This window comes from Anas platyrhynchos, chromosome 2, assembly GCF_047663525.1.
Source record: "Anas platyrhynchos isolate ZD024472 breed Pekin duck chromosome 2, IASCAAS_PekinDuck_T2T, whole genome shotgun sequence".
Lineage (NCBI taxonomy): Eukaryota > Metazoa > Chordata > Aves > Anseriformes > Anatidae > Anas > Anas platyrhynchos.
This window is the reverse complement of record NC_092588.1, coordinates 20367642-20384629: the sequence shown is the minus strand read 5'-3', so window position 1 is coordinate 20384629 and position 16988 is coordinate 20367642. Positions and strand designations below refer to the sequence as shown.

The following is a 16988-nucleotide window of genomic DNA, read 5'->3' as shown; positions in this document are numbered from 1 at the left end:
TATAGCAAATGATTGTTCTCCTCTTGGATGCTCTAGTGTGGGAAGAATAAAGTTCCCTTCCTTTAAGCTGTGAAATTGCTCAGAACTTCAGACATTTATAACAAGAAGTTGTAGGTAGAAATTAATCCTTCAAGAGGATGAGGCAGCATACTGACAAAGTGGACGCTGCTTTCCCTTCGCATCAATGATGACAATAAACAGCAACGGGTTTCTCAGCGAGGCAAAAAGTTATGGAGCCTTCCTCGTACTTGGATGAACTTTGGAAAACCTAGAGTAAAGGTCCATAAAAGATGTTATTCCGCACGTATTTTACTTGGTTGTTAAAACAAACAACCAAAAAAACACGCCCACACTCTCTCAACAGAAGATTGTGTTTGTTGTTTAAGTTTTACAGTGGAAATGCTGACAACAGTGCCAAATCTATAGCACCACAGCCTGAAACTATCTACTGAAGTTTGGCTGGTGAGGCTTGTCACAAAAAATTCGCAATTTCACTTTTTATTTCAGTTGTGGAGATTATAAGAGAAGAATATAGACTTTGTTAAAAAACCTCTGCACAGAAGTTACATTTCTCAAGCGCATTAAGTACATAAACATAAGGATAGCTTAACATCTCCAGAACTGAGATTTTCTTCACCATTTCCCGCTCACCACAAGCCAACTCCTTTCCATTTGTGCTTTCACTTTAGCTTTTGACATATGATTTTTTACCAGCCTACATAAAGACTCTCTTCTTCGGCATCGTGTGCATTTAAAAGGTTGGTCAGCACCTTGCCTTGCTTATCCAAGGGGGCTCACTTAAAAATTAAACTATGCTAGTGTAACTATTCAGTTACAGACACTGGTGTAACCACAGTTCTATGTGAAGAAGCCTATCTTACTTTTACTCACTTAAATATACATTAATCAATGAAATGGGAAGCGTTCTTAAAAGTTTATGCGGAGTATCTACAGTCAAGGCACTGCTATTCGCAGCACAGGCACACACTGGACAAAGCCCTTTGCACAGACAAAACCTGAGTGTATCAACCCCCCGGCCTCAAGTTTGTTTTACTGAACAGTAAAACAGATTCTAACTTAATGTGCCCAATCCCACGTTCAAAGTAAAGGCACCAACTTCAGAATTGGCTAAACCAGGGCTGCTGTTGACGTCCCCCTGAGAGCAAGACACATGCCCAGCTCCACGCCAGCCGGCTGCTCCTCACGTCGGGGCCCAGCGGCAGAGCCTGCACTCAAGTTTGTAAAACAAACACAACTCCGGGAGGGAAAGCGAGACAACACTCGCCGCAAAGCATCTGGGGTTTGCCCTAGTACATGCCACCGGGCTACCTACACACCATAAAGCAGCAGCGTAAACACAGCCGCTCACGCAATCATTATGTATTTTTTGTGAGCAGCTTTGTTTAAAGCCGGGTTCGTAGCCAGCCACGAAATGCCATTTTGGCAGGGGCGCCGAACAAAAGCGGAGGTCCGAGGCCTGCGCTGGCCGTGCCACAAACTCCTGGCCCGACAGCAGCGCCTCGACACCCCCTCGGCACCCCTCAGCGGGAGCATCCTGCGTGGCCTCCGTCCCAACCTGGCTGGCGTAAAACATCTCCCCGGCATCGTCTCGCCGCCCGGAGCCGGCGCTGACTCGTGACTCAGAGGATTTGGGGTTTGTTTTGTTTGTGCAGTCGCGCACCAACTCCGGAGTTCCCAGCCGCGCGGACATCTGCGGGGGATAAAGGCGAGGGCAGCTGGGCCAAATCCCAGCCTCCGCCTGCAGGACCTCCCTGAGGAAGATTTCCACCCACGTCCCCCAAGCCGGGTTGGGGGAAAAAAATCAAGAAGAAATCACAAAGAGCGAGCCGTGGAGCGGCGGCTGGGGGAAGGGAAGGGAAGGGGAAGCCCGGGGCCGGCCGGCAGGACGGGGGCGGTCCAGGGGGGTGCCCCCGGGCCCTGCCCCGGGCTGAGGGACCCCGGGCCCGCCGCCGAAAGGCCGCTTTGTTCGCCCCCCACCCCCCCACCCCGGGCGGCGTCGCTGCCCCGGTACCTACCGCAGCAGGAGACGACGAGGAGCAGGAGCTGCGCTGACCTCCATGCCGGGGAGCCTCCTGCGCTCCCCCAAGGGGCCATAACCCCGGCCCGCGGCGAGGCGACGAGCAGCAGCCGGTCCTGCCACCGCCGCGCCCCCGACACGCAGCCGGAGCCGCCAAGCGAGAGGAGGCGAAAGAGGAGGGGGGGAGAGAGCCGGCCTCGCCTCGCCCCCCCGCCGGAGCTGCGGCCTCGGGGAGCGCTAGCGGCCCGCACTCGCCCTCCTCATCCGCCCGCCCGCGGAGCCATGAGCCGCCGCCGCTGCCTCCGCCGGCCTCGGCCTCCTTCCCTCCGCCCCGCAAACGCTTCCTCCTCCCGGCTGGGCTCCGCCGCGGCTGCGCACTGCCCCGCCGAGCGCATGGAGGCGCCGCCGGCAGCCGCGGGGCGGAGCGGAGCCGAGCGGGGCGGCGGGGGAGGGCCCGGCCTCGGCCCGGCACCTCCCGGCCCGCCCCGCCGCGGGGAGGCCGCGACCTCTGAGGGGAAGGGCCCGAAGTGGGCTCCGAGGGGCTGGGAGGGTGAAAGCCTCCCCCCGGTGCAGGCCTGATCCGCTGCCCTGAAAACGCGTGTGTGAAACGCAGCCCGCTCTGCGAAGCACCGAGACGCCAGGCAGCCCCCCGCCGAGGCGTTTCTGGCCTCCAAATCTGCGTTTCACAAATGAGACCTAAAAAGGAATGTGTAAACAAAAAGTTAAACTCTGCTGTGGATGTGTTGCATCCAGATTTACGGACCTACACGTGTAGCTGCGACACGGAGCATTTCTGTTGACATACGATCAGCCACCCTTCACCGTGCATTTCTGTTAACGTACAATGAACCATCCTTCACCATACGTTTCTGTTAATGTACAATTAACCATCCTTCACCTTTTAATGACCTTATTTTTTCACAGTTTCTATCACTCTCCATTGTTTGAGTACCAAAAGCAAGTAGGATTCGCAGTGCAATCTCTATCTAGAATGTTGCAGCGTCAGTTGCAGACTTGGAGAAGTGTTTATTGCCCGAAAGCTCCTCAGCTCTACTAGATGAGCTGATTTATTAGGAAAATAAATTATTACCGTTTCTTAAAAGAACACAAATCACACAGGTCGGGCTTCATTGCTGCATCATGAGAACAGATGTTCTGGATCCGACCAGAGCTCTGGCTCCATGAAAGTTGATGGTTGTGACGATTGCTCTATTTCTCCTTACTCTTTTTTTTTTTTTTTTCTTCACTGCTCTTCTCTGATTCCTCCCCCATTTATTTCCCACCCACCATTTCATTTCAGAAGGAAAAGAAGTATATTGGGGGATATGTCTTTTTTTGGAGGTGTGTAGGGGAAATAGGTTGTTATATGGATGAGCATCTTGAAGTAGATAAAGTATCAGTGATAGTCACTAAAGAAGGAAGACAAACCAGACAAGCCTGAATGTTCCCTTACTCTCTGGGAAGTTGTGGCTCAGGAACACCCTGAATTATAGATGATATCATTGAGTTTAATAACTCTCAATGGATTAGTCTTTGGTAAATTTACTCAGTCACAGTTTGAACCTATGAGCGACGTGACTTCAACTCTCAGAAGCCATAACTATGCATACAAAAAATAGCACTTAAAGGGAGAAAAAAACACAACCTCTATTTGCAGGTTTATACAAATAAATTCACAGTGTCTTAGTCAGTAAACTTTTTATTTCTTTTTCTTTTCTTTTTTTTTTTTTTCAAACTTGCAAGTTTGAACAACTTCTTCACTGAAACCACAGATGCCCTATATTTCCACCCAGTGTATCCCATTCCCTTTTTTGTTGTTAATTATTAACGGGGGGTCAGTGGAAGGATGCTTAGGAAGTCTGCTGCTGAGAAAGATACTGCTGCCTTTATGAACAGATGCAGCACAGAACCTGTGCCCACACAGAGACTTCTAACCCTCCCACAGTAATTGCAGCTGTACTTGCTGGGTGCAAGTCCTTACTGGAACTCATTAAACTCTCTGCTGTAGAGATAGGTCAACATTAAACAAACAAATCAGCACGTAATCCATAACCTTTCTCTGCTCCTCCCAAAGTTATTTTTGTCTGTCTAGTTCAACCCAATTTCTACCACCCAGTTGCATGTTATTGAGAGATGTGATATGATTCTCTTTCCAGAGACTTCAGTTGCACAACAAAGAAAACACTAATTATCTTTTCAGATTAAATGCTATTCCAAACATCCCTATTGGCAAAACTGCTTTCAGTCACTCACACAAACAAGTGGTTACCCTTTATCGTTTACCCAGGTTGATCATTCAAGGCAGTGGAGAGCAAAGCATCAACCCCTGGCATCATGTGCTTAATTTTAACACTGTTGTCAAAGATGCAAAGCAAAGGATGATATGTAAAAGACTCCTTCCTCTGTACTAAATGAGCTTGGCAAGCAAAAGGTGAGATAGTGATGTAATGACCTAAGGAACAACCTCTGAAGCTCTGGTTTGCCTACTTATGATGAACTGGATTTTTTAAGTCTAAGGAGGAGAATGTGTTAGGTCCAGACAAGATGCTCATGATATCAAGTAACATCTTTCCAGTAGTCCTCTTAGCAAGCTCACCAAATTTATGAACTTTGACATACTTAGAAAGACTCCTTTCCTGGCAAAGTTATCTGAGAAAAAATCTTACTCCTATTTTGCTGCTCCTTCTGTTGGCCTCTGCCAAGAGCTGTCTGTCTTAATCTCTTTGATGTTTGGGTGAAAAGTATCATTTTCCTTTTGTCTGAAAAGTGCCTAGTAAATCTTAACCGTGTATACATAAAATTCTAATCATGACTGCATGGATTTTTTTACTCTTATCTGAAGATGACAAATAAAATTTTATCAGTAGAAGTAATTTTTAAGCAGCACGGAAGCTGACACTGTCTTTCTTTTGGATTTTAAGGCAGGTAAAGATAAATTATCCTGAAATTGCACACATGATTGACCTTGAACCAAACCAAGAGTTTCATAACAGTCAGTTGTTCCTCCGCTTGAAGTTCAAGGTTGGCGTGTGAATCTACTGAAGCAGCTTCAGTAAGAATTATCAGGAACCCACTGATGATATCGACTTACTACTTTATCACCCTGCAGTTTTACTTTCCACATTGTTTTCTTTTCAGTGATTGTCTTTTTACAGTCACTTCAGCTTTACTTCATTGCCTGTCACGTGTTTCCTTCTCTCCATCCTTGCTCTTTTTTTTTTTATTTTTTTTTCTCTTCCTACACCTTCCTCACCAGTTCACCCTTTCTTTTTTGTCCCTTCAGACTATGCTGTTAGCAAATGCCACCTACAGATGTAACAGCACTTTTACAAGCCATTGTAAAAGTTCTCCCCAGTTCATTTCTTTCTCCGTACTCTTCCTCTGACTGTCTGTAAAATTGTAGGGGGCAATCTTACATCATGTCTCCCTAATGTCAACTTCTGGTGGGGACATCTTGGCACCATTTTAATACATAATAAGAAAGGGAACAATTCAAGATATTGACTAGATCTCAGCTTAATGAAGTAAAAAATAGCTTTCCTCTACCAGTTTCAATACTTTCTATCTCAGAAACTCCCTTCCGGTGAGGGCATAAGAAATCTTGATATTTTCAGTGTCAGATTGTAATTTGGGGTGAGATCTCTACCACATCTGAATTTACTGCATCTTTTTGCAGAAGAATTCAAGGATTTTATCATAAAAGAGACATCATTGGAATTCTAAATATGTTTATTTTATGGTAGTATTTTTTCCAAATCAATTATTTATAAACCTAAAGTAGAAAAAAGTAGGCAGCAGAGGAATCTCTCCCAGATTTTCATTTGTTCTGCAGCACAGTGTATGAACATAGACTGGGACAAAAATGATTTGTTTCATTTTTTATTTTCCTTTTTTTTTTTAATATTTAGTGTTTGGCAAACAAACAGATGTTTGCCCAGCACTTGTCTGAAGGGTGCTAAAAGACTTGATTTTTTATTCAACATTAATTTTAATACTAGACCACAGCTACCTCAAGTCTAGAGTACCCTACATAACTTTGCTGCAAAGTGATGAAAGACAATGGAAGATGGTGCCAGAAATGTCTGGATCAAGTCCACTGTGTTAAAAATATATTGCATAGATCAGAATCTGCTTGCATTGTGCAGGAGTACATATTAATATTGCTGTTGCATGCTGGAGAAAATGCATCAAAGGTGTTATGTGATCATTTACTTCCCTGATATTTATAATTAGTATCACTACTGTCTAGAGGCCAATCAAGGGTAGGGTCCCATTATGCTTAGGACTGTACAAATATAGGACATGCTGTACAATGTGCAGTGGAAAAGAGTCCAAATAGTTAGCTTGGCTAACTGCAAATGAAGTGTGTCTGGAGCCAGTGACAGTGTAGCTGCATCATCATGACGTTGCACTCAACCTGATTCTGTAGGGCATATTCGTTTAAGCATCGTGCCCCACTAAGTGACTCTGGGATCCACTTTGGTTTTTTTCAAATTACCACAAAGCACTTGAAATAAGTCAGGGCTCTTTTTCCATGTTTTTTCATCTGGGAACTGTAGGTTTGCAGGCAGTTTGTGAGCTCTTTTACCTAAAGTCTAAATGAAGCAACTGGATCCCCAGCAGGAAAAAGGAATTTGTAGATAAGCAAGTTTTAAAAACTACCTGCAAAATTTGTTAGCTTGTTTAAAAGTAATTCATGTCCCTAATGTAATAGTAATTTTTGTCTTTTTTTTTTTTTTTTTTTTTTCCCATGTATTAGATATTATGCTTTAAATATTACAGGCATGTTATGTTCAACTAACTGCTCAGATTAAGCCATGAGTTGTTATCACAGGCACTGTAGTTTCCCTGACAATAATAGCACCTCTGTCATATGCCGCGTGAATGGCTATTGACTAATTATTTAGTTTTAGACAGTTCTGGAAAAGCTGCCCAAGCTTGTTCATTTATTAAAGTGTGTTGCTGCTGCAAAGACAATCCAACGGAAGTAGCTTCAGTTTGGAATAAACCTTGTGACAAAGTGTGGCCTAATTCAGTCTGTAATTACAGTGAGTAACATAATGCTTAGATGAGTACCTACAACATGTTAACAACAATGGTGTTAAAACTGCTTTTGTTATTTCCTTATTGTCAACTAAAGCAGTTTAACTCTTATTGTAGCAATGTGGACCTAGGTGGCAGGCAAATATCAACAAGCTTTGTGATACTTTCATTCCTCTGTCTGTATCCTTAATACCAGACCCAGAAAAAGGCGTGAGAATCACTGTATTAGTATAATTTTACTATAGAATTACCAGTGTATTAGACAAGCATCTGTGGTTATCTAAACTGGCTGAATAGCATCAAAAGATAGCAGAGAATCTGAGCCTGTAGTCACATCACATCTCAGAAGAAAATCTCGTCTTTTGCTTCAGTCTTTAGAGACCTACAGCTGCACTTAGCAGCCTGCACTTAGCAGCCGTTCCCTTACCTTTGGATTTAGCTTCTCAGGAGTAAGGAACAGAATCTGCCAGAATCTGCTTGCTGAAACCTGAAAGAAACTTCTGTCACTAAAATCTCTTACAAAAACCTTTGTGGTTTCTATTTTGTTGTTGTTTGCTTTTTTTTTTTTTTTCCCGTCTATAAACACTTTTTTTTAGAAAACATTGTCATGAAGCCATAAAAAAGCCTGAGTTTAAAGTCTAGGTAAAGCAATGAATTTATAGGCAAAGACATTTGTATAAAACAGTCAAATAATTTTGAATAATTAGCCAGTCACAGAAAGAGAGCAACTGTTCAGCTGATTCATGGACAGAATGAAGAACTAAACTATTGATGCTATTTCAATTTTAGAGCAGACAAGCCTAAAGACCAAGGGGAAAAGGAAAGAAAGAAACAAAACAAAACAACATCAACAACCAAACACCTGAATATTCCAACAGAGAGAAAAAAAAAAACAAAACAGAAGACTTCATGATTAGAAAGAACATAAAAAATCTCCTTAATACAAACAGAACATTTCATAAGCAATTTTCAAAACCTAAAAGGCTAATTACCTCCTGTAAAAGGAGCTATTAAAAACATACTTTTTAAAAATTATTTTTGGCTACATTTTTTATTTCTAAATTCAATTTATTTTTTCTTACACCCAATTTTTGAAGCAATTATCTTTTCAAGCTGCATACTGACACTAGTAATATTCTTGATTTTCTAATTAGGTTAAATTAGAACCTCCTGCATCTGGCCTGCATTTATACATCATGTCCCCACTGGTCAAAGAGCCAGCATGAAGTCTGAAGAGCCCACAGAGCCCGCATGAAGTCTGAAGTAGTGAACTACTTCTGAAATATAGCCCAAGTTAAAAGAAGTGGAGGAAAGTCTAGTTTTATAGTCGTAGCAATGTTCTGCATGTAGACAAACATAACTTGCAAACATAACAAGGAAAATGCAACCAACATCAAGTGTTAATATTTTGCCCAGGTAACTTTTTTTATCTTTTCATGAGTACAGTTAATCTTTAGCTATGGATCCAGATCACGTGTTTGTCTTGTGGACCCGTGACATCCAAGTGTCAGAGGACAGCCAGAGGAGTTCTGCATCCCTTTATCTCTCTCAGAAGCTTACTCAGCCTCCTCAGTATTGCTAAATCTGATTTCTACAGTTCTCCACAAGCAGGACTGTAGTACGTTGTTTTTCTTTCATCATAGCAGTTGGGTTGTCTTTTAAAATTCTTAACAGATTTTGCTTGGCATAGCCATACGTGCCATTTCATAGATGTGAGTTGCAATTTGGGGAATAGTACATGGCGTAAACTTGTAGAGGAGGGCATGTTTGTGACCACTCTGCAGGATAGCTCCTAGCTTTGGAGGGAGGAACCCTACAAGAACCAGACAGTTGGAGGATTACATTACTTCATTGTTACCCTGCCTTTCCACTGGCCCATCCAGTAGAAACCAACGTGCAGTCATAATTTGGCTCATAACACATGAGTGAAACTGATTTCGCAACAGAAAGTCTACTCTTAAATCCAAAAATTATGATACCTCTTAGGTGAAGGTTAGTGAGAACTGAGTCAGATCATCTAACTAACTGCAGACCTCAACATAATTCATAGGTTAGTCAAAGTTAGAGAAGGGGCTTCTAAGATACACTCTCGGCTGCTAAAACCAGCAGTAATTGACAACTGCTTGTTTAAGCAAAAGCTTTCCAAGGACTATTACATGTTTCCACTTAAACTTCTGAACATGACAATTACTCTGTCAAAGGTCCAAAATGTGAAGAAACGTGTATATATATTGTATTTATATAAATAATAAACATTAATATGAATAATAAATAATAAATTCTTACCTAGGCACCTTAATTTTAGTAGTGCCAGTTCCAAACAGCCTAGGAGTCATTTTAGGTCTTGTCTTCCCTTTCCCCAAATCACATGCTTACTTAAAAACCGTAAGACTCTGAATAAGACTTTGCATATGACTTGACTCATAAAACTTGGCAGTACCATTATATGCTCACCCATTTAAGCTAAGTCAAACACCATGTGGCACTATGTTAAGAGTGCCAGGCATTTGCAATGCTCTACAAGTCTAAAAGATGAACATGAACATTTTAGTTGTGAAGTGTGTGCAAAATATATATGCAAATTAGAACGTAAGGCAGTTAACGTATCTTTTTAACATGTACAAAGGTATTTTATAGAGCATTGTAGTCTACTACCTTTATTTGAAATCTACTGTATAAACTTAACTTTATATGTAAAATCAAACCTCTATGAAAATGCACAGAAGATAAAGTGCATTTCAGGACTTTTTAAAATACACAAAAATATGAAAGGAAAATGACATTCACATTTTGTCACCTACACTTCAGAAAATATACCAACAGTACATTTTATGTCCAGTCATTAGAGCTGCATGAGTAAATTAAGGCCTGCGTGTCCTAATCCAATTTACATCTCAGTGCATCTGCTGTAAGTGAGAATGGGAGATCCATGGCAGAAGAGACCTCCCTGTATTCCCCATTCCTCTGTAGCCACAGAGATCAGGGTGTTAGGGTTAGTGTGGTAAATCAGAGAAGCCTTTCAGCATACTACAAAATGTCTTTAGGACTAGATTCAGTTGATTTACATGTTAGTTTTCCACTGTGCCAGACAGTTTTGCACTTCATTTTTCCCTTTCAAGCTTTAGTCCTACTATGTTACATTGCTTATTTATTGTAAATGATGTTTTCAATATATTCCTGTCAGGCTAGTAGAAGTCTTTGACACACTCCAACTGAGCAATAGCACAGTAACACTGACATATTTTTGTGGCAGTACTGAGAGTTTTTAGACCTAGAGGCTGTATCATGAACTGCAGGAATTAGCACTGTTCCTGAAGTAAATGAAACTACACTAACATGAAGGTTTCTTGAAACCATTCTTGGATCAAGCTCCAGATTTTCCATTTGTAAAAAGTGCAACCATTTGTTGGAGTTTTGCTTGTCTACAAACAGTCAGCTGGCTTTTTCTACCCACTGGGAAAAAAAAAAAAAAAAAAAAGATTAACAGCTAATAGACAAAAGGTTTTGTTTGTTTGTTACAAAACAGCTGCTTCTAATCTACCTTTGACTTGCACTAGTATTACAGTATCAAGGAGAATGTGAGCAAACAAACAAGAGGACAATGAGATCCTGAAGGGCAGATTTCCTACACCAGAAAAACCACTGGTAGTGGATTCAGATGTAATCTGATGCAATAGCAGTGTAGTTTCCTGCAGTCATTTATTATATTGTCCTTTAGCTCCAAATGTGCAGAATATTTTTCTACTGAGCCTGCATAATTGTATTGCAGGAGATATCTAGGACTCCTGGAAATTCTGGCAGCTGGGATCGTTGTCTTCTGAACTAGCATGTGAGGCTCTTAAAATTCAGAAAAGCATTTTGTTATTTTTTACAGTGTTCAAATTTTACTTGTTTATTCACGACTGTCCAGGGCAGAAGGATAAAGACAAAGCCTCTGTCAATAATAAACCCTTCATCATTATCTGCAATCCTGTCCCTGATGACTGGTCCATGTCACAGAAACCCAGCTAGCTGACAATGCAACACCCGTCTCTTATTTCATTCCCCAGTGCCACTCTCCCTCCCCATTCATCACAGATCTAGAGCAGGAAGGATACAAACTGAAGGGAAGCCAATATTTCCTCACACTTAATCTGTGTGTCCAGAGACAGTATACACTCGGGCCATGCTGTTAATCTCTAAATCCCATAAACAGATAAAGCTTTCTAGAGAAGCTGCTGTAGACACTGAGGAGATGATAAAACTCACTTGGTTGCTTCCTGGGAAGACTTCAACTTCCTAGCCTGAATGTGAACATAAAATACAGGAACAAATCCCTGTCTTGGTCTAGTAATTTCCTCCTGTAGGAGGAGATAAAACCTGCTGAATTTAGGGGCAGAACTATGAAACTTCATTCCAACAATCTAGGACATCAAGAAACCTATTAAAACAACTTCCAGCTTGGCGGCTGCTTGTGGTGACCCTGCTGGCTTCCCCTTGTGGAGCTTGGTACAGGCACAACGCTTCTTGCTCTAGGGATGAAGTGTTCCTGACAAAGGAAAGGCTGTTAAAATCTCCACGCACTGCTACAACTTTCCTGTGGACTCTGGAGCTCTGCTCATTAGTTACTTATTTTCTGCTCTTCCAACCAGCAGCACAGAGAAGTGAAACGTATCCCATATATTTTGATTTGCTGGCTACTTCAACTACCCATTAAACAAACCCAGACAAAATTCTCATCCTCAGTACAGACAGTTCTGCACAGGATGGTCCAACCTGCCTGTAAGACCTATTTTTCTCTGTGACATTTAGGCTTTGCCAGAAGGGGGAAAAAAAAAGGTCAAGAATAATTCGAGATTGGAGTGCTGCTGACAGGAGGACTTCCAGAGGAGGTGGCACAAACTGATCTTGTTCAGACTGTTATCAAGAGGTAACATTTTGACTCTGCCACAGTTATGCTCAGTGACTATTAAAAAAAAAAAAAAAAAAAAGAAGAAGAAGAAAAAACAAAACAAAACAAAACAAAAAATCTTTCTGAGTCTAGTTTCCAACATAAAGAATGATAATACTCATTTGCCCATCTTTTCAAATTAAACTGAGAAGATTTGGATGGTGGATGTCTCAAAGCATGAACTCATGGCGCCAATAGTTCAAGGATTCTGATTTCAAGCATACTGTAATATGTATAGTAAACTCAATTAAAGAACTACCTCTATAAAACAAGTACAATCATGAAATGGATGTCAGGAAATTCAGCAGGCTGTTATTGTAACTCATTAATAGAAAGCTTATTCATCTGTTTTCTTTTCAAAAAACTGAGGACAGTGCAAAAGCAAAAGACACATCCATGAAGATTCACAAAGAGTAGGGATGCAAATACCCTGCATCAAGATAAGGCTTCTGATTCATTTTAATGCAGCCATCAAGCTTCATTTCCTCAGAAATGTTCCCCATGTATAGGCATACACCAAGCACCTGGAATTCTCTTGAGTAAAATTTATAGCTGCTGGTGCAAATTGCTTGCAAATTAGGCTTCATTCAAATTTCAGGCTTCCCCTCCTCCCCCCTTCTCTCCAAGAAAACCCCCAACACACATAAGGAACATACAAACATTTTTGATATACATATATATATGCATGTATAATTTATATGTGAAGGGAAAAAAGTACTTTGAATTGCAGTGCTTTCAAAAGTGAATAAATTTAAGCAGTGGATGCACTTACAGTCTTCATTTTGTCATTATACTTGTTCATTACATAGTATCCTCCAAATAATAAATGAGTATTTATTCTGCTACTGTTCTTCTCAGACGGCCAGCAGATAATATTCCCAGTGTCAAATGGCTTGTTTTTTAAACTTGTTGCTAATCTGTTCAAGACACTTTGTTTGGAAGCTATATGTCTGGGGTAGAAACCCCTTGACTAATAATTATAATTAAGTAATGAAGATTATGTCACTATATCTGGTGATCTGGCAGGTAAGGGAATACACGATGAAACAGAATATAGAAAGATGAGCAAGTCTAGAAGATATGCACTTTATATTCTTCAGGGCATTAACTAATAAAATTACTGAATGACTTGTAATTATATTTTGTAAGCTAAGGGAGAGCCAGAAACATATCTGAGGAACTGGAAATAAAAAGATGGACTGATGAAAATTATTGTAATATATAAAGAAATATTAGTAAATACAATTTGCTAAACATATCTTGAACTATAGTAAATGTAATTGAGGTAATAAATAAGAAAATCTGTATGTACCTACATTATTTTACCTATTAGTGAGGACTAATAACAACAAGCCGGAGAATGCAGATGCAAAGACATATGGCACCTTACTATTTTAGTTCAGATTTTGATCAGATAACTCTTAGATACAGGTATAAAATCTCATAGGGCTTTAGGAGTCTTGGGGAGATGACCAGTTTCATGCTCAGTAGTGATGTGAGTTTGGGGTTCCTCTCTAGTCAGACAATATAACAATAAACAGTAAAATCCAAACTTGCCTTGTTAAATAAGGAGAAATCCTTCTTTTAAAAGAAAAAAAATATCTAATTTTCATATAAATGTTCAAGAAAACATTCCAATTACCTTGAAATAACATGAGTAGAATTCAGGATGAATTTGAAGTCAACAACAAAATACCTATGAACTCTCTGGGGGCTGACAGTATTTCATACTATTTCATTCGGCATGCCTTTTAATACTGCATTTATTGCCAGGGTCTCTGAGTATCTTGTAGGGATACTCATGCAACTATGATCAACTACCACATGCGTGTTATCAGCTGCTTCCCTGGGACAGAAGTACATGTGGGCTGGGTAGCATGCTTTGTTCTGGACGTGAAATGGGAATAATCTTGCCAGGTAACTCAATTGCTTCTTTACCAAAACAAAACAAAAGAAACAAACAACAAACAAACAAAAACCTGCAATGTATGTGAATGCAGGAAATGAAGTATATCTGGAATCAGGCACATATGCCATCCAGGTTTGGCCACTGTAGTGAACTATATGATTATGCCAATGTACAGAGGCTGCCAAGCAAAAGGTCTGAGCCCATACTTGTACCTCTCCTCACCAGCTTGACTGTACATGCGCTTATATTCTGGTCTGGGCAATGCTAGCAAATAGCAGCTGCAAGAAAAAGGAAATTTATGATTCCATTTCACTTTCACAGCATTCCACTGTCAATCGAAAGGCTGCCAGGTTATCTGAACTATAATTCATCCTCTTCAAAGTAACTTAACTTGTGAGAATCTCCCTCTGTACATTTTTAATTCAGAAGAGTAGCTGGTACTGTTAATACTACAGGACCTCTGAGTTTTACCACAGGTAGAACGACTATTGCATTTGCTTAGCTTGCTCAGCAAACAGTCCTTTAAAAGAAATTATTAACAAATTTAAGAAGTCAAGTTACTTGTTACACTATTACAAAGGAATCATACAATGTCTTAATCAGAAAACAAAACAAAACAAAACAAAACTGTTTTAAACAAGACATCATCAAAGAACAGTAAATTGAAAATGTAAAGCAGCTGTTAGATAACCAATTTACCATTTTGTCTACTGTCATAATTCTTAAAACAAAACCCAAAGTACTGCTGTTGCTGCTCACTGGTGTAATACAGAAGATAGAATGTCAGCAGAGATAACATAAAATGATATATAATAAATGAAATACATACAAAAAATAACATAAAATATAAATATCAAAGAAATAAATAAAAAAAATGCCAATATCTTAATTTCAATAGACTCTAAAGGTATCCAAATGAAAATCTCTCAATGTCTTTTTCATAATTATTCAGTTTAAATTGTGTACTTAGAGATTATCTCTCTAGCTCTGCAGAGCATTGAAATAACAGATCGGTCATCTTATGTTTTACAAATCTGAAGAGTACTGATAATAGATCTGGTGTAGCATTTCCTCAAATGCTGTTTGTCATTGATCTAAATACAAAGAAGGCAGGCATAATTTCTTCCAGTGTAGCAGGCAACATTTTACGAAAGAATTAACACACTAAACAGTCAACAAAGTCTCATTACAAATGCAAGAATATTAAACACCATCATATTTAGTTGTTACAATTATTAAAACATTTGGCTTGTGTGTCTTTAACTCCCTGCAGGAAAAAAAACAAGTTCAGTATCATGTAAACAACAGCAGTATTCTTAGCAGTGGAAAAACTCTAGGGAAAGTCACACCATGAAATTTTTCAGTGTAAAAGAACTAGCAAGGTTGTCTTCTTCACTCCACTAATAAATTGTGTTTTAAAACTCAATATTTTCTATACTAGAAGCTACAGTGAAATCATAGTTACTATATTAAAATAATAGATAACTGCAGTATCACAGATATAACTCAGTCTGTTAACTACTATGGATAGCTCTTCCAGTTGCAAAAATTTCTGTGTTATAAATACATGATGGCAACAGTCCCAGAATTAAAATATTCTCAAAACAACATTATAGCTAAGATTTTAATTTAAATTCAGTCGGAGACTGTAATCACTTCCTTCTACAAACAGTAATAGGTTAAATGCTACCAACTTAAAAACAATAATAATGAATGAATGAATAATAAAAAATGTTTGTAAGTATAGTACATCATTATGGTGAATGGGGCTGCGTCAGGCTGGCGGGCGGTCACCAGTGGGGTCCCTCAAGGCTCCATTTTAGGGCCGGTACTTTTCAATATTTTTATAAACGATCTGGATGTAGGAATAGAAGGCATTTTGAGCAAGTTTGCTGATGACACCAAACTTGGAGGAGTTGTGGACTCGAATGAGGGTGGAAAGGCCTTGCAGAGGGATCTGGATAGGTTGGAGAGCTGGGCGATCGCCAACCGCATGAAGTTCAATAAGAGCAAGTGCCGGGTCCTGCACCTGGGACGGGGAAACCCTGGCTGCACGTACAGACTGGGCGATGAGACGCTGGAGAGCAGCCTAGAAGAGAGGGATCTGGGGGTCGTGGTAGACAACAAGTTGAATATGAGCCGGCAGTGTGCCCTGGCAGCCAGGAGGGCCAACCGTGTCCTGGGGTGCATCAAGCACGGCATCGCTAGTAGGTCGAGGGAGGTGATTGTCCCGCTCTACTCTGCGCTGGTGCGGCCTCACCTCGAGTACTGTGTGCAGTTCTGGGCACCACAGTATAAAAAGGACATGAAACTGTTGGAGAGTGTCCAGAGGAGGGCTACGAAGATGGTGAAAGGCCTGGAGGGGAAGACGTACGAGGAACGGCTGAGGGCACTGGGCCTGTTCAGCCTGGAGAAGAGGAGGCTGAGGGGAGACCTCATCGCAGTCTACAACTTCCTCGTAAGGGGGTGTCGAGAGGCAGGAGACCTTTTCTCCATTAACACCAGCGACAGGACCCGCGGGAATGGAGTTAAGCTGAGGCAGGGGAAGTTTAGGCTGGACATCAGGAAAGGGTTCTTCACAGAGAGAGTGGTTGCACACTGGAACAGGCTCCCCAGGGAAGTGGTCACTGCACCGAGCCTGACTGAATTTAAGAAGAGATTGGACTGTGCACTTAGTCACATGGTCTGAACTTGGGTAGACCTGTGCGGTGTCAAGAGTTGGACTTGATGATCCTTAAGGGTCCCTTCCAACTCAGGATATTCTATGATTCTATGATTATTATTGCCAAGTAAGCTATTTTCTTTGATTTTCGTTTTGGTGTTTTCTTATATTCTGTTCAACAGAGGTCTCTTTCCTTCTCTAAGCAATCTTCACACTTATATCTTCTTTAAATTTCACAGTATTTTTTCTAAAGTGATCCAATTGTGCTTTTAAAAATCAGGATCTAAAAGTCTTTTGCATAAAATCAAATAGGCCAAGCTCCTGTGTTTTGTATCTTGGATAATTCAGATCTGTGAGCAGTAGTCGTTCATGCCAAAGCTTTGGCTTTGACTTGGGACAGCCACAT

General features: G+C 40.8%; 1 protein-coding gene across 2 annotated transcripts in view; it reads right to left on the bottom strand.

The window, feature by feature from the left end:
- Positions 1-2439, bottom strand: part of LRP12 (LDL receptor related protein 12) — a 61109-nt gene extending 58670 nt beyond the window's left edge. The window contains exon 1 of one of the 2 annotated variants that reach the window (XM_038174375.2): positions 2037-2439. In XM_038174375.2, the coding sequence (XP_038030303.1) occupies positions 2037-2115 (79 nt within the window). In that variant the 5' untranslated portion in view covers positions 2116-2439. The remainder of the gene's footprint in view (positions 1-2036) is intronic. The other variant, XM_027452587.3, reaches the window with a different exon arrangement.
- Positions 2440-16988: the final 14549 nt, after the last annotated feature.